Source organism: Colius striatus, chromosome Z, assembly GCF_028858725.1.
Source record: "Colius striatus isolate bColStr4 chromosome Z, bColStr4.1.hap1, whole genome shotgun sequence".
NCBI classification, from domain to species: domain Eukaryota; kingdom Metazoa; phylum Chordata; class Aves; order Coliiformes; family Coliidae; genus Colius; species Colius striatus.
In genome coordinates, this window is record NC_084790.1 from 21,485,089 (window position 1) to 21,503,147 (window position 18,059).

The 18,059-nt window shown below is 45.7% G+C and overlaps 1 protein-coding gene across 2 annotated transcripts in view; it reads right to left on the minus strand.

Moving 5' to 3' along the window:
* Positions 1-7,458: 7,458 nt before the first annotated feature.
* Positions 7,459-18,059, minus strand: part of CORO2A (coronin 2A) — a 61,777-nt gene continuing 51,176 nt past the window's right edge. For both annotated transcript variants that reach the window (XM_062017633.1, XM_062017634.1), the window contains exons 4-12: positions 17,497-17,646; positions 16,748-16,927; positions 15,906-16,022; positions 14,040-14,144; positions 13,606-13,702; positions 11,668-11,780; positions 10,514-10,604; positions 9,943-10,214; positions 7,459-8,567 (exon numbers count right to left, since the gene is read on the minus strand). In XM_062017633.1, coding sequence (XP_061873617.1) covers positions 8,436-8,567; positions 9,943-10,214; positions 10,514-10,604; positions 11,668-11,780; positions 13,606-13,702; positions 14,040-14,144; positions 15,906-16,022; positions 16,748-16,927; positions 17,497-17,646 — 1,257 coding nt within the window. In that variant the 3' untranslated portion in view covers positions 7,459-8,435. The remainder of the gene's footprint in view (positions 8,568-9,942; positions 10,215-10,513; positions 10,605-11,667; positions 11,781-13,605; positions 13,703-14,039; positions 14,145-15,905; positions 16,023-16,747; positions 16,928-17,496; positions 17,647-18,059) is intronic.

An 18,059-nucleotide genomic window follows, 5' to 3' on the forward strand; every position in this document is an offset into this window, starting at 1 on the left:
TAAGGGTCTATTACCATTTCAGTAGTGAAACATGAGTTCTCTGAAATAGATTGACTCTCAAACTCTAGTGTTTTTTAAAAATATGAATCTCTGAGCTGGAAAGAAAAGTTTATTTTAAACAACTGTTTAATTCAAGGTCTTGTGCTTTTGGATTATATAACCAAAAGACCAGCTACAGACTAGATTAGAAATAACCCCACACTGAAAGAAGAAACAGTGGACAAGGAAAGTAAGGCAGAAAAAATGTAAGGACCCAAATTGACAAAACAAAATGGTCCCTTAAAGACACTTATTTTCATCTCCACCTTGAGCAAAGCATTAGGAAACACATTTGCAAAGGACGACAAGCATCTGAAAACAACTTTTTTTCTCTCCCAAGGTCCAGATTTTTGTTTGCAAAAAGCAGCCCTGAAGAGTAAAGTATACAGTATGGAAGAGCTGAAACATATGAGGAACCTTCAGCTAATGATGAATGGCAGCTACAGAGGCAATCTTGCAAATAGAAGGTACTGAGGTCCCATCCAGAGAAACACATCCAGAATATTTCACACTGCAAGACTCAATTCTTGCTTTGGCTGACAAGGAGAGCCTGGGTAACCTGACAGCCACCATGGAGGTCTCTTTGTGCCCTGGTAAAAGCAGAGGACAGGAAGTTGTGAGAGGTGCTGCCATGGCCATCATGCAGCCTCACCTCAGCCTGCTTTCATCTGAGGGCCAACACAAGCTTTCCAGGTTGGGCTGCCTCAGTAGAGATGCCAAGCAGATGAGTTGCAGGAGAGAGGGTGGCCAGGATCCCTCAGGCCTCAAAGCTGTGGTGGGCCCCAGGAAGGCAAGAGTTTTCCACCCAGAGTGGGGCAGGGTCTCCAATGGGGCCAGGTAGTAAAGGGGCTGTGTCCCTATACAGCTCTTACTCCCAGAGGTAGTAGGTAGTGTCAGGGGGCTTCAGGGTCTGCACAAACTTATAGGCTGGCATCCTGAAGTACTCTGGGGATGCTGAGTCTCCGACCAGTCTCACTAGCAAGACAGCAAAGTAGAAGGAAAGTCTTTCAAACACCACTCCTCTGCTGATGGCCACACTGCCTCAGTAATGTTGGGGACTGCAAAGGACTACTGCAGCAAAAGCAACATCCCCTCCACCTGCATGAGGAGCCCATACATGCCCATGCCTTCTCCTTCTCCATCTCATTCTTCTCTTCATCCCTCACTTTTCCTTTCTCCTTGCCCTTTCTCCGCCCCACAGACCCTGCTTGCCTGCGGCCCAGGGAAGTAGAACCTCTTACCTGCTTCAACCTGGTTCCCTTGGTTTGCAACATGTACACAGACCATGCACCTTCTATCAAAATGTCCCAGATCCTCCAGATGCTGCCTGACATTCTTTTCCTATGGATGATTCCAGAGAAACAGTCCAGTCTAGGGAAGACAAGAGAGATCCATGGGGACTGAAAGTGCTGGGCAGCAGCCACCATGCGACACACACAACAGCACCATTCACATATTCTGGAGAGCCATCTTCTTCCTGTGTTGGATGACCATCTTATCTGCTGGTTGGGCTGTGTGCAGCCAGGAAAATGACAGGCACCACACAAGGGTGCACAGCGCCTACCTCTCCCTAGAGAGCAGAGCCCTCTACTCCCTGTTCCAAAGTGATGCTTTTGGTTGCACCAGGAGCATGGACTGCATATTCCCCAGCAAAATGCCCTTGGTGTGATGGGGCAGGAGCTGTGGATCAGCTCAGGAAGTCTCTCTGGCAGCACCAGTCACCACCTATTGCCTGCTCTGTGCCAGGCCTCATCAGTCTTCAGTGTGCAGAGCTTAATTCTCTCCTAGTACACCTACTTTAGTACCCGGCCCATGGGCTGCACAGGCCTTGACATCCACCACCTTCCCTTGGGTCAGCCTTGGAGCCTGGCATCATGGCTGTGTAGATCAGGCTTCATCACACACCCTCACCTCTGCCTGGATCACAGCAAGGGTCACACTTAAACAAAATATCCCTAAACAGAGACTGATCAAAACAGCCCATCAGGAAAGCATCCTCTCTTTGAAATACAACCGTGTCATTGAAAGGAAGGGGTGAGACTCTGTAGAGGTTCACCTGGCCCTGGAGAGAACAAAAGTTGTGAATCCAACTCTAGAGCCTACAATCCATCAAATCAGGGCCTCTTTTAAATATCAGGAAGTTTTATTCAAGACTCTGTGAATGTCCACAGCACATCAGAAAACTTGCACAGAGCCTGGGCAGACTTCAGTATGTCCTTCTAGTTAGGCAAGTAGAAAAGACAGATATGCTTGTATTCCTTTTTTTCTGTGTTTGAAAAAAAAAAAAACAAACACAAACAAATCCACACAGTAAACTTTACCAGAAAGCTGGGTACTATCCAACCTTTTCTGCTCTCAGGTGTCAAAGATATTGACTTCAAGAAACACATACTCCTAAACTTAGTAACCCAGTGATTGCTACTGGGATATGTGATAAAAATCTCACCCCCAAACATACAAAGGAGCCTGAGGCTACAACAACCCTTTGAGAGTAACACTTGTAGCAACACAGTCACCTTTAGCTAGCTGAAGGAGAAAGGTTCAAATGGTGGCATATTGAGCTGTTCCCTTCTTGTCTTGGATTAAAATGAACAGCCAAACATGTCTGTAACACTTGGCTTCCAAAGAAGAGAGAAGTAGATGTTTGAGGCAGGTATTTGTTTGCATGTTCTTTTTATGAAAGGATCTCAGACATCTGTTCCATCATTATAAGATTAACTAGACTAGAAACAACTATTTCCTCCCGTCCAGTGAGCAATGGAACTAAAACTCAGCTTTTCTTCATCCTTTATTACTGGTACTTCTGCTGACTGCTTCTGACTTTTGTAGCGGCTTTGCTTTTCTGGGGGAGGAGAGAGGGAAGGTGGGGACTAGGGGCAGGGGGTTATCTTCCTTACTTCAGGACACAAAACTGTCCAAAGAATCATAACATTCCTCTGCCTACACGGGCAAGGGCCAAAAGTGCTCTCAGTGTCTGGGTATGACCAGCTATCACTCACTTCCATTGCCCTAAAAACAACTAAATCCCTTTCCATCACATTTCTCAGATGAAAGGCAAGACAAGGGGTAATGGGTTGAAGCTGGAACTCAAAAAGTTCCATTTAAATATAAGAAAAAACTATTTCACTGTGCAGGTGAGGGAGCCCTGGCACAGGCTGCCCAGGGAGGGTGTGGAGTCTCCTTCCTTGGAGGTCTTCAAGACCTGCCTGGACATGTTCCTATGCGACCTTATCTAGGTGAACCTGCTTCTGCAGGGGTGTTGGACTAGATGATCTCTAAAAGTCCCTTCCAACCCTACCATTCTATGATTCTCACTTTTTTAGGGTGCTTCACTTACATAAAAAAGAGCTGTGTATTTAGCTTGCGAGAGACTAAATTTTGAACTTCACCACCACCAAAAGTAGTCATGGGCTTGTGAGCAGTCAGAATTTATGCCTGTAGAAAACTGTGTGACACACCTCAAATCAGAGCGTGTCCAAGCCTTAGGAACATCAGTATATTCACAGTTCCTCTCCTGAATTTATGTTCATGTAACTTCAGCAGAAATGGAAGCTAAAATCCATTTAGTTTTTGCAGCTCTATATAAATGCCACAGCTTTCATTACTTTTCAGGCTCCTGCTAGGACAACACATCTTTGCTCAGCATCCTTGCTCATGAAAATAGTGCTTGAGCACAATTTCACTAAAATCTTCCCAAAGATGTTGCCTCACAAATCACATTCTTTTTGTTAAAAGTTCAGATAAACTCCATGAAAAAAAAGTTCTGCAGGAACATTTTTATGAAAATTGAAGAGAAGAATCCATGGCTCCAGCTTCTGGCAAAAGTCCTCCTGCAGCTCGCAGCCTCCTTGCTGCCAGCAACAGATGCTGGCCAGTCCAGAGCCAACAAAAGTGACCTGGTGCTTCTCCCTGAGGGTAAACAAAGGGGGTATAAGCTCCATGGTCACTTCTGCTCTCAGCTCCTGGAGCACTCCAATGGTACAGACCCCCTGGAGTAGGAAACAAAATGAGAATTACAATTATTGAGTAGGTTTGAGAGAAGTTTATTTCACAGTTGGCAGCTGGCCTGGAGTAAAGGGTGAAGACGTGACGTGCTGTGGCTTTAAATGCAGCAGGGAAGTAACAGGGTAGGGCTGTGTTCTGTCTGTGGTTTAGCGGCCATAACCCCAGCACAACAAAGGTGCTGGAGGTTATTTGCTCTGCCTCCCAAACTGGCTGGCCTGTTGCTGCATTTTCCTGAGCTTTGCTCAGAGCAGTGAACTTGTGTCAATGCCAGATGGGGGACACAGTGTCTGCCTGGACACCTTTCATGGTTTAACATGAAGCAGTTTCTGGTAACGGGGAAGGGGCTGTAAAGATGGCTTCTGTAGGAAGATGCTCAAAACTCTCCCCAGCTCTGAGTCAGACATACTTCTGGGGCTGAGCCACTTGAGTGCCTTCACGATCACTTTTTGAGAAGAAGAAAAAGTCAGAAGAGCAGAGTTCTTCCTGTTCCTTCTTCATCTGTACTTCCTTCTTTTTTGGCTGGCGGTGCTGCAAGATGTTGTAAGAGAGAGAGGAGTGACCATGTGGACTTCAAGATCAGTGAGGGAAGAGAGGAGGAGGTGTGCTGGCACAGAGACTCCCCTTCATCCTGCGGAGAGGACTGATGAAGCAAAGATTTGTTTGCACTTCATAAAAGACACCACATCAGGGGCAGTAACTCCGGCCAGAGGAGGCCATCCCGCATGTGAGGGACCCTGTATTGGCAGAAGCCGCAGCTGCTGGGAAGAACCCACACCAGAGAAGTTCGTTAAGGACTGTGTCCAGTGGGAGGCTTACTGTATCAGAGCAGGGGAAGAATGCCAGAAGTCATCCTCATCTGAGAAGAGAGAAGCAGCAGAGCCCATCTGTGAGATACTGACCACATCCCCCATTCCCTACCCCCACAAGTTGTTGAGCGGGGAGGAGGTAGAGATATCAGGAACAGTGAGTTGGGCCCAGGAAGAAAGGAGGGATGGGGGAGGGAGATCTTAAAGTGCTGGTTGTAATTTTCTCATCATCCTGCTCTGTTTTTGCTTTTTGTTCTGTTCTATTTCTTGTAGGTAGTAGAATAAACTTTCCTTACTTTCCTTTCTAAGTCGAGTACTGGAGTCTGTTCTGCCTGGAACCACGATTGGCTCCCTGCCCTTGTCTCAATCCACAACATCCTTGGCTATCTTTTTTCCTCTCTCACTGAGGAGGCCTATGCAATCCTAACAAGGGTGGGGGTGGGCACGGAGCAAGAGACTGTTGTGGTGCTTCACTGCTGGCTGGGCTAAACCACAACAACTCCCTTCCCAGCACAAGGTCCCTTAAGAGCCACAGCGGTCAAAGAGGTGTCCTGGTTTAGGCCCATCAGAGAACAAAAGACCACGATTAGCCTCAAGTACTGAAGAGGCTGAAAACTGCCAAAGGGCAGGGAGAGCTTAATTGCCACTTAAGGTTCAGGACAAAACAGACCAGGCTACTGGGCTTCAGGAAGAAAACAGGAAATAATTTAATGCAACATCAACTAAAACATAACCTTAAAACCCCAAAACATAATCAAAATAAAACAACGCAGAGTAGTACAACAACAAAGAGTCTGACCAGCCCTTTTAGGAACACCTTCTTGCCACTCCTCCCCTTTTTCTGCGCTCAGAGCCCTGATCCTGGTGTTTTTTCACCTCCTCCCCCTCTGAATGGCCCAGGGGCCCAGGGAGTGGGGGTTTTAGTCAGCTTTCAGATAGCTTCTGCCATTTGTCCCTCCTCAGGACAGGTGGACTCCGCACCAGTCCTCCCTGCAAGTCTGTGGGGTAACTCACACGCATGGCAGCCCTGAACGGGCTGCTCTGATGCGCACATTTACCCCAAAGGCTGCAGCTCCTCTCTGCCTCTCGTGTGGGGCTGCTCTGCGGCCCGCAGGCTCTCCAGCACGGCCTGGGCCATGGCCGTCTCCCCACACAGTCCCTCACCCGTCCGGGCTCACTCACATGGAGCTGCTGGTAACTCTCAGTCCTGCCATGGGTCTCCATGGGTTGCAGGGGCACAGCCTGCATTTTCGCCACGGCTTGCAGAGGGGTCTCTGGTCTGGTGCTCCTCCTTCCTTCCTCCTTCTCTGGCTGTAGGGTCCACGTGGTTGCCTCCATCTTGTATCACTCTTACACCTCCTGCCAGCACTTCCAATTCCCGTCCCCTAAATAGTGATGGCAGAGGCGCCAGATTGGCCCAGCCAGGCCAGAGGTGGGTGTGAACCCAGGAGCCGGGGGAGAGTCTGCAAACTCTTTAAGGGTTCTTCATTGCAACCCGCTCCCCCTGTTACCAAGCAAAAGCTGCTCCTTGCTAAACCATGACAAGAGGTCACAGTGCCTTGATTGTACGGCTGGTGCACAAAGTTCCCAGCACAGATTTTCTCCTGCAATTTTCACCTTTTTTTTTTTTCCTAACAGTGTCTTAAAACATATTTGATTAAACAAAAGTTACATCCTGAATACAGTTATGAAAATTTCCATGCCCAAAGCTGTGAGTTATCCACAAGCCCCTACAGTGTAAGGAGGACATGGGCACAGGCAACATACTCATGATGCCCAGTGAAGAATACAGGAAGCAACCATAGCTGTTGTGAAGACAGCTGAACTTAGCTCAATGGAAAAGGGATGGGAAGGTGGCTTTTGTTTTAGATTCATTGACATATCAGTTGAGTGATGAACTGGTTGTGTAGGTGTCCTGAGTTAATCAAAAAATGTGAATGTCTTCCTGAGCCAGATGGATCAGCACAGAGATCAGCTCAACATAAAGCATAAAAACTGAGCAACCAACAAAACAAACTTTGAAGAGAGCTATCAGCTTGGGCTGGCTTCAACTCACATATTTCTTCCCAGTGACAAGATATCCAGCATCAAGACAGTGATCCAACTGTATGTTGCAACTGCTGCTTGACACTTGTATTGTGATTGCTGCTTCACTCTGCTAAATCAAAATCCTGTCTTAACATCAAATGTCTTCAAATAAGTAAATACAGTAATGACACATTGAATCCTCCTCATGTGGCACACCTAAAAGAGCCTGGTCAGAGTGTGCTGGACAAGAAAAGCACCAGGACTGCAAGGCAGCATGGTCTGGAAACACCTCACCATTTGGTATGCATCTCCAAGAGGTCTCAGCTAACTCAAGACAACATACACATTAGTAAGACACGGAACGGTTTGAAATGGCCAACGCTCTGTAGCACCAAGGACCGACGGGAAAGATGTAAGAACAGGCCCACATGCATAACACTGTATACAACCTGTCTACTAACGTAAGGTCACAACTTTATGCAAGCAAAAGAGACAGCAGTTGATACTGCATTCTGACCTTGATTCAGCTTGATTTTATCACTTCAACAACAATTATAAGAAATCAAAAACCTTGCACATATTGAAAAGGAAACTCAAATATTTTTATTATTCAGTTACATTTTTTTTAATTGCACAGATTTGGTTTTTATCCCCATGTTTTACAGGTTTTTACAAAACTATTAAGAGTTTCAGAAACTTTAAATGATCATTTAAACCTATTTAGGCACAGTTTTTTAACACATAACTCCATTTCCTCCACATGAACAACTATCCCCTCTCTAATGCTGCAGAAAGAAATATCTGTGACTTTTTAGGGCCCACATCTACTGCTGTATTTAAGAACAAATTAAATATGTTTGAAAACTAGATGAAGTCTTTGTAGTGAGCAAAAGGGAAGCCAAAATCTTTATATAATCTATATTCTTTAGATATCACAAAAATGCTGGCCCTTGGCAGCTCCAGTGCAGCCTCCCACAGAGCAGGACTATCCTCAGCACCAGGCTGGGGCAGCCATAGCTCTGTGTAGCCACACAGCTGCAGAGCTGAGCCCTGAGGCGTCCATGAGGATTGCTTTGGAGCTAGAGGTGCCTCTGAAGTTCAGATGAAGAGTCATCTCCCAGAGTAGCACGAGGACAGCAGTCACAGGAGCCACGCTGCTGGATCTAGCAGTAGGAAAGGAAGCTGGCAGCTGCCTCCAGTCTCCCATCTTCATATAAGGTGGAGGGACAGCTAAACACGTTGTTCCTAGAACTTAAAATGTGGCTTCTCCAGGACCAGAACAATACAAGTTTCCAAAATCTCTTACTGGCATTAATGCATGAGCTTCTGACGTAAGTGAGCAGGCAAGCAAGGGAAGCCTGACAAAGCACAGAGCACAACAGATCCAACAATAACCATCAGTGATGATTAGCGAAATGTAACCACCACAAGCCAGGGAAGTCCATGCTGCCTGAAGCATCTTTTTTTCCCCCCAGCAAAAACTCTAGTAAGAGCTATTTGCAGGAACAGGAGCCTGCTTTAGTTGCCAGGGGTGCAAAGAGCTACAGGCCAGCACCCTCAGTAACTGCTTGCGTCTGTGCAGAGGTTTCTGAGCTTCAGCCCCATGTGTTTAATTTGGACATCCCTCTGGATAATTATCTCACGTAGTCTGCGGATTTCTTCCTGTTGCCGGTAAAACATCTGCAAAAGCTGTAATAAAAGTTACATTTTACTTTCTTTGAACTAAGAAAACCCAACTTTAACCTGTCAAATGCCACCAGTCCTGTCACACCACTTCTGCAAGAAACAGGCAAGCCTTCAACCAACAGACTGAACATCAGCAGTGCTCCTGCTGTCCACTAGCCTGGGCTGAGTGCAGGTGTTCCCTAGCATCATTTAGTAATGTCACATTTGCTTAATTCAGTGGAAAAAGATCAGAAAAAAATTATCTTCATACGTCTCAGAGAGAGCCTAGACACAGGGAGTATTTGGAGTGTAGAATCCTGGATTTGCCACATCTCCTACTCTTACCTTGGGCAGGTCACTTTACTTTCCTTCTTTTTTTCCCCTGTTCATGTTCTGCCCTCTCCAGCTGGGACTAGTATGGCCTTTCACTGTGCACACAGCAGAGCATTCAGCTCTGCAAGAGTTGCCTCTGTAACCTCAGGACACCAGTTCAGAAACATGAAGAAGATTATCCTGTTCTTTTGCACATCACAGGGAAATTCAGCTGTAAAAGTTCTTGCTCCATCAAGCTGCAGATGCTAAAATCTTGCAGAGCTGAGAAGAGGACCTGAACACTGCTATGGGAAACAAATCCTTCTAGGGCTCCTAAAAGAGAACAAGCTGCATGTACTTGAAAATGTCCCTGAACTGGCAATGACGGGGGTTTGTAAATCACCACAGAGATTTACCACTGTACAAGCTTTGGTTATTCTATGGAGAGGGAGTTGGCCATGGCTGAAGACTCTTTACAGAGCTGCCAGGACTCCAGAAAAGCTGCTCCAAGAAGCAGTCTGCAACCAGCAGCCAGCCTCGATGGCACTGCATTGCCAAGTCATTTCACAGCAGTGAGATGCCAAGGCAGGGGCAGTGCTAGCCCCTTTCCCATGCCAGGGTTCACAATGCAGTTAGGCATATATAAGTACATGGATGTGCCATGGGCCAAGGGAGCAGGGTGCAACTCCTCCTTCCACAGGGTATCTCTGATGTCTCGCTAGGCGCTTTGAGTGCAGCTCTCATAGGTGCCTAAACCCTCTTCTGTCCTCCAGAGCCTGGAGGTCACAAGGATGCTCTTGTACTCAGGCTGATATCAGGCAGGCCTGTGCCACAAGAATGCCTAGGAAGAGGGAATACTGAGCTCTTCTTCCTTTCCAGACCCCCTCAGCTGGGGTGCTGCCAGCCCACATTTCTCCTTCCTGTGTTGCAATTAGTACACACAGAGCTTCTGCCCCCACAAAGAACAAAATACTCTCACTAGCTCATCTGCAAAATAATCACTGGATTCTGCCACCTTGTGAACTGTTTTCTTTCACTAGCTGACTCTGAGCTTCACCCCACAACTCCAACTCCCAGACATTCACACCTCATTTTCAGTTTTTGGTGGTGGACATTCAAATACATCAAAGCCATTGGAGAGGCACATCTGCTCTTTTTCTGGCAATTTCTCTTCAACTTTCAGTGGTTTTCTTCTGTCTTTGATCTCATTTGGCTTCTGCATGTCTTCCAGAGACATCCTTCCTCTCCAACCTTCGTGCTGCCTCAGATCGGTAGTTTTCATGGCTGGCTCTGGCTCAACAGACTGTGGTAAGGAATTCACAACTCCAGAGCTCGGTCTCAAAGATACCAAGAGAGGCCCTAGGGAGAGAGACAGGTGATGGGGTTGGCATTCACAAGCCAAACTCAGAAATCAGCTGCAAATAATTCATTCAAACAACCTGCAGGGATAAACACAGAGGCATTTGACTGGAGCAGCTTCCAGAGTTCACAGCAGTGCATATTTTAGCCACCAAATTATTTTAGCTTACAGCCATATTTGTTATGTCTCTCCTTTTCCTTCCTTCCTCTTTTTCTGTCAGTCAACAGGCTGGAGAGCCAGTGGCAGCTTAGCCAAGCCCTGGGGAGCTGAAGGGCTGGGGAACTCTCCATGTGCTGACCTTTGTTAACTCCGTTCAGCCATTCCTGTGCTGTCAGTGCTGGCTGGGGTCCTGTTGTCAAGGGGTAGATATCTTCCTGGAATGACTCTGACTGCAAGCAAACAGAGGCCCAGAATTCGAATGTTAGTGAGGTTTTGGCTCTAGAACAACCATCTGTAACACAGCTGCACCTACTGGGTAGAGCCTTGGGAATCCATTGTTCACTTTTTCCCAGGGTGATTCTTCTTCCTTCCACAGGGAGATATTCATGTCAGAGAATCACAGAATCACAGAATGGTAGAGGTTGGAAGAGACCTCTAAAGATCATCTAGTCCAACACCCCTGCTCAGCAAGTCCACCTAGATCAGGTCACATAGAAACGCATCCAGGTGGGTTTTTAAATCCTCCAGAGAAAAAGACTCCATAGCCTCTTTGAGCAGCCTGTGCCAGGGCTCCCTCACCCTTACAGTTTTCTTCTTTATGTTTAAGTGGAATTTTTGTGTTCCAGCTTTTGTCCATTACCTCGTTTCCTGTCACTGGACACTAAAGAAAAAAGCATTGCCCCATCCTCTTGACATCCACCTTTCAAAGAGTTGCAAGTATTAATGAGGTTGCCCCTCAATCTCTTCTACAGGCTGAACAGCCCCAGATCTCGCAGGCTGTCCTCATCAGAGAGATGCTCCACTTCCCTGATCATCTTTGGGGCCCTGCACTGGACTCTCTCCAGAAGTTCCCTGTCCTTCTTGAGCTGGGGAGCCCAGAACTGGACACAGGACTCCAGATGAGGCCTCACCAGGGCAGAGTAGAGTAGTATGTCACCCAACATCATCCTTCAACCCCTCTCTTTCATTTGTCATTACATCAAACAGATGCCACCAACTGAGGTTTGTAGTCAGTTAATTGACCTGATAATCAGAGACTCCATGTTGCACCCAGATTGAGCAAATCAGTGAGCAGGTCTTAGAAAGTTAGGTAGCACACAGAGACCTAACTCTTGAGTTGCCCAGACAGGGTTTGTTGTCACGGCTGCTCCACAAACTGACTAGCTTTGTCTCTCAGACCAGGAGCAGTCTTATTCTATCTACTCTTCTGCCCCCAAGAGTCATAGACAGGAGACATTGCCTCTCTTTTCACTCATATTTGTCTCAGATGAATATGATCTGAGGGTAACTTACCCGTCGAGGCACAATCATGGAGATGGGCTCAATGAGGCCTTTAGTTGGTATGAGTTTGTAGAAACGGAAAATCTCACAAGCTGACACTTCAAGGCCTCTCTTTGGCATAATTCCTGGTGGGATATCATGAAACAAATGAGGTATAAGTGCCTCTAGGTAAGTTAATGTGATTTGCCATGGAAAAAAAAGGCCACCAAACAAAAAAAGGAGTCACAGCATCCACTCCACAGCAGTTTTATCTAAAATCTGCACCCAAAACTGGCTCAGTCGCACAAATGACAAGGATAAGTCATTTTTTTTCTGTCCATGTGTGTTACAAGTTGCTACACACAGCACCTGTGGTTTTCATGCTAAGTGTCCTGTTCCTTATGCATTCTCATGAGCTGCAAATAGAGTGACCAGGACTGAGCAGAACTAGCAACTTGATGCCACAGGATTTTACCATTGGGATCACTAGAAGGCAACTTCAGGACAGTTAGAACACACCAGAAAATCCTTCCAGACCAGTAGCCTTCCCTCCAACACTGTCACAAAGCACAATGGAGTATGAGAAGGGTGTGAACATCTACTCTATCAGATAGACAGCACTTTTTGTGTTTCAGGGATTGGCTAAGACACACAAGGTCCCTAAATACCTAGTAACCTCAGTGGACTTCTCTCCCATGACCTTGTACAGTCCAAAGCCTATAATCACGTCAACTCCCTTAACAAAACAGATTGCCTCTCCCGGTAAAGGTTGCTCCATGGTATCCCACAAGAGCTTTGTTTTCTACTAATACCAATTGACTTCCTTAAACAGTAGATTCTATGTGAAGAACTGTTACTCCATACATTATGCATCCATCTAAATGCAAATCTAAACTCCTCTCCCACACAATGTATTTTGTTTTGGCAACATCAAGAAAGAAGCTTTTGTGCAATAATCTTAGCAGTGTGTTCAATCAGAAGAATAGATCAGATTAGGAAAGTAGATTTTATTTACTTAGGCATGTTAAAAACCTTTTCTCTTCGTGGAATGGTTTTTAAAGAGACTCTAACAACATAAAGTCAAAATGCTGTACATTGAAAGGATTATAAAAGCTGAAGAGCTGAGAGATCTTCCAGTTAAGATTAAAATACTTTACTTCTTTACAATAACAGTTTTTTGAAGGAGACCTGCAGGCACAAAATCCAGTGCTGGTAAATATCTGTAACAATGTCCCATAAGAACAGGAGTGTCCACAAGTAGTGTGGAGGGGTGGCAAGTGGTCAAAAAAACATGTCAGTCTATACAAGAACAGGGCAGACTGGAGAAGTTTCAAAAAGGGCTACTAATAGAGTCTGAGAGCTGAAAGTCAAATTCTGTAGCTTTAATGACTTAAATAGTGGGTAGTATGTGGACAGGTTAATAAGAAAGAGTCTCCAGTGGAGGAGAGGTGACCGAATCACTGCAGGTTTATCTCTAAATGGTAAACAGAAGTACACAAGAAGGTAGACAAGCAATAAGAGTGAATGGATTAAAATGTGGACCACCCACTACCAGAGAAATGCCAGAGTGGAAACAACGTCAGCAGAGTTGGATGCCAAAAATCATGAGCAGATTGACAAAGGGCAAGGAGCATTCTCCATCCTTAAATCCAGACTATCCTCCCTTTCACCTAGACCAGATATGTGAGAGGGGATGCATCAGATAAAGCTGCAAATGTCATGTTCTGCTGGTCAGAAGGGACTCTTCCAAGCTGTGACCCTGTCATACCACCTGTGATGTACAGGTCAGTTGGGCGAAGCTGGGTGTTACACAACTGTAAACTTTAGTGAAGTCTGGAACCTGACCCCCTCCCTTTTCTAAAAAAACACACATATCATAAATATCTATCCATGATATTTTGGATAGCTGTGGACATTGACAGTGTCTAAAACAAAGAAGCCACCATCCTTTTGTAATGTTAGATCACTCACCCATTCCCTTCTGTGGTAAATGAGAACGATATTCCATCAGGTAGTTCAGATATGGTTTCTCAGGGTTTATCTCATAGTACCTTATATTTCCATCGCCCTGAAGGCAAAGAAAATGAATATAAGCCAAGCTTTGCTATTAAGCCTGAGAGTCTGAGAATCCATGGTCCCAGAAGCCATGCAAGGTCAAGGCTGAACCAAATATTTAGCCACAGATTCCTCTGTGGGAAGGTTCAGGCTCTGCAGTGTACCTCCCCACAGTAAACATGGCACACCTGCAATGCAAATGTGGTCTGGTGCCACAGCACTCTCAGGCCCCATTTCATCAACCCACATCCTTAGGTTAACATGCCTCAGGAGCTTTTTTCACTCCAGTCTGATGCAATAGGTCAGGACAAGAATCCTGGACAGCACTCACTAACATGGAAAGCACTTACCTTTCCCACCACATAAAGCATACGCGTGTCTGAGTCATAGAAAGGAAACAGAAGTCCTGAAGAGCCATCCAGATCCTCCTCCAGTAAAGGCACAGAAAGGTCATTCTGGGTAGGACACAGGAAAAAATGGACAGCTGTAATCACTTGTCCATCACCTCAAGTTCGGGACATCTTACCTGAATCCCTTCTGACAGCAGCATGTGAGCACAGCTCTATAATGACCTCAGGCCATGGCCAGCTGCTGAGAAGAGGGCCATGCACAGGCTTTTTCAAAGCTCTATGGGTGGAAAATGAGTGCTCTGGCTCTGGCTCTTGACAGTGCAGCACATCAGGACATCGGCTCCTGCCTCTAGAACATTTTAGGCAGCTAATTGACATTTCAGGGATAGATGCAGTAAGAAACACTGTCTGTCTCTGTGGGACACCAGACTCAGGGAGATGGAGAGGCCTTCAGGGCAACATCTGCATCACACGCTGAATTACTCACATTCTCTGACTGCTCCTTGTCAGGGCAATACCTCCACAACAGTGGAGCTGCAACACTCACCACAGTAACAGCCTCATCAATCAGTCTCCAAACCGCACGGTGTGAAGGTGTCCTTTGCTAAAGCTGCCACTGGCCTTTTGCAAGAGGACATGGCACACCACTCCAAACACAAGGCTGGCATGTCACCTCTCCCCACCCTGCTGAAGGGAGCAGTATCAGGAAGACAAATGGGTCAGAGCATGGCAGCCCATGGCTACCATTGTGGCTAATGTCACAGAAATATGTATTTGGCAAAGTGTTAGTACATATTTTGTCCCACAGAACTTCACAGCTGTGGGCTCTAGAAAGCCAGAGCTTGCTTAGATGTGATGATGACATGGGTGGAAGTGGACCTCAGAAAGATGCCTGCTGGGCAGGTCCCGTGCCCACGCCTGTCTCTAAGGAGGCTGCACATGCCCAGCCTCACCACCTTCCCAACATATTCTCAAACTAAATGTGCTCAGTTCTTCCCACATCTCTAAAGGCAGTGAAACCCTGATGTGAAATGCATGGTGTGTCAGAGCACTGTGCAGCTCTGTGGAAAGCCTTCAGAAAGCAGCACAGTGGTTTGCTTCTCACATAGGTGAAGTAACCACATCCAAACATAGCCAAATGGCAAATCACAAGCCTGGTCTATCCACTTTGTCTGGTCCAGAGGATGACAGCACAACAAAGGAAAAAACAATGTGCTGCAAGGTGGATGACACAGAGGGACAAAGTGAGATACTGACATAGGAAAAGCATCGCACTTCATATGAGAGGGATAGAAGAGAGCAGAGCTTCAGCAGGCTAGCAGCCATCATGACAGGGGTCATATCTTGGAAGTGGCCAGTGACTGCTACCTCAATATTCTCCTGTAAGGAATCATCAGAAACCAAAAAAATCATACATCTTTTTCTCCATTGCAGGCTTCACCTGAGTAGAAGAGCTCATATTGTCTAAAGCTCATTTTCCAGTACCAGTAACAATTTGCCAGTAATATCAGTAATAATTTGCCAGTAATACCAGTAAAAGCTGATTTGAAGCCCTTTGAAGAGCTGCTACAAAGGTCCTTTGAATGTCTTCCTGTAGTGGCCACAACATTCAGGGGTTTTTTTGGTGGATTTCTATGCTGAAAGCTTTGAGAGCTTCTTCAGAAGCTCATACTCACTTAACAGCATCATAGCAGTAGGACCTGTCACCCATTAAGAACTTGACAGAGCACTTCTGTATTAGAATCACAGAATCATAGAATTGGTTTATAAACCAATTCTTAGGTATTTGGCAGATAGAAAACTAAAAGTAAAAGTAAAAGAGAGAAAACTGAAGCTGGCATGATTAACATTACTAGTCCAACTCACTTGATCCCATAATGCAATTTGCCTATTATTCCACTGAGATGTTCCAGTAGAGAACAGCTTTTTCACGTTTCCAAGGAACAAGACTTTATTGGCTTTGTGAGACTTGTAGCTGGCTTCCTATAGGAAGAGAAAGGACACTGGGTAAGAGACTACACTTGTTGCATAGTTACATTTCATGTTGCACAAGATATCTGCAGTCAGGCACAGCTGAAAGATCTGCTTAACGTGGCTGAACTACAGTGAGTGGGGTTTCATGATGATCCTGTGATCACAGAAAAGTGGCTTAAACTTTTCAGGACCATTCCCAGAAGCCCAGCCATTCTCTATTGATTCATATATTTGCAAGAGGGCAACCCCTATTAGTTGCAGGCAGGACTCTCTGTGTACACAAATATGTGCAAATACATAGGAAACACAGGCAGCTCCATCTTACCAACCAATACAAACTAAAGGCAACAACAACAACCCCGGCAGTGGGACAAATGTATACTTGCATCCACGTGCCCAGCTGACCTCTACAAGGTGTCCACAGGAGACTGCAGGAGGGAGCTATGAAAACAGTGCACCTCAAGAAGGGTTTCAGGGAGCAAGAAGCATGGTAGCAAGATGCAGAAACCCCATTTTCAACAATGATAGCAAGTGTTCCATGGAAAGTAGAAAGCAATAGCACATCTGGTGCCTTGGGCAATGCGGGACACAGATGTGTCTTCTTTAATGGCAATCATAGAATCATAGAATGGTAGGGGTTGGAAGGGACCTTTAGAGATCAAATGAATCTACCCAGAAGAGGAAGTACTCCAAGAGCTGATCAGCTGGAACACAAACTTGCAAACCCAACCTACCTGTAGGACTGTTCCTGCACGAGGGTCTATCAGGCGTATCTTTTTGTCCCTGCAGGCTGTAGCAAGGAGACTGCCATCTGTGTTGAATGACATGGAGAGGACCACATCTCTGTGAGCATCGAGGATCTTCACTGGGTTTGAGACGACAACCTCCTTGGTGTCAAGGTTCCAGATCATTATCTGGAGCAAAAGAACAGAAAAAAATCAGTCCTTTGCCTCCTGACCAGCTGGGTACTATGAGTACCTTATTAACTTCCTCCTCTCTTCTCTACATGTATAGGTCTTAACCATTGTAAGTAGTTGTTCTCTAGCATTTAAAATAATTTGTGGTACTTACCCTGATATACTTACAGCAGTATATCAGGGACATAGTGTCTGCTAAGAATGTCCAATATTCTCATTTCATTTGCAATCACATTTTATACATAAAAACGTCCAGCATCAGTGCAGATATTTGCACTAGCACGAGAATGAAGCCAAACAAAAGTGCATGGCCTTGCATGTTGTATGCAATCCACTAAAGGAGAAGGGCAGAGCAGACTGAAATTCAACAGAAGACTGGAAAATTGGCAAGTGCTTTTGAACTTGTAGCAACGTCTTTTTGCCTTTGGGGTCACCATGCAAATTCTCCCTGAAGAAGGCTTATGAATTATTTAGTATTATCTCACAGCTTGAAACTAAAACAGATTTCCAAACACCCTGCCAAACAAGGTGTCCCAGAAGGAGAACTCCACAGAGAACAGACCCACCTTGTAGTCATAGCCGGAGCTGAAGAGGATGTTGTTAGCAGTGGGATGCCATTCAATGAGGCCTACTTTTCGAACATGCCCAAGAAGCTCCTTCTTCGGACTGGTAATGTTTGTTGTTAGCAAGTGCTTGGGGATGTCCCAGATTTTAACCTGAATGGCACAGGATGGGTCTTAGTGAGATTCCTGAGTAAGGAGCTAATTCGGAACTTACTATTATGCTCTTGACATTATTTCCTTGGTACTGAATAGGAATGCTTCTGTCTTTATTAAATGTCTTTTAAATTTATGTCTCTACATTTCTGTGGGCCTGAAGACTCCTCTTTACCCTCCACCTTTAACCACGAGTCCTACCATTTCATTTTAACTTGGCAATCCCAGCCTTACACCAGCCCAACTACAAAAATTTGTTTTGAAAGAGAAATGGTAAACCATAGATATTCCAGACCTTGTCTCCTAACAAACTCTGAGCAGGGACAAGCAAATCTGAAATAGGCTTCAGCAGAAGGGTCCTAGAAGATATTATAGCAGGGACTGATCCAAGCAGTCATCCACTCCACACTACC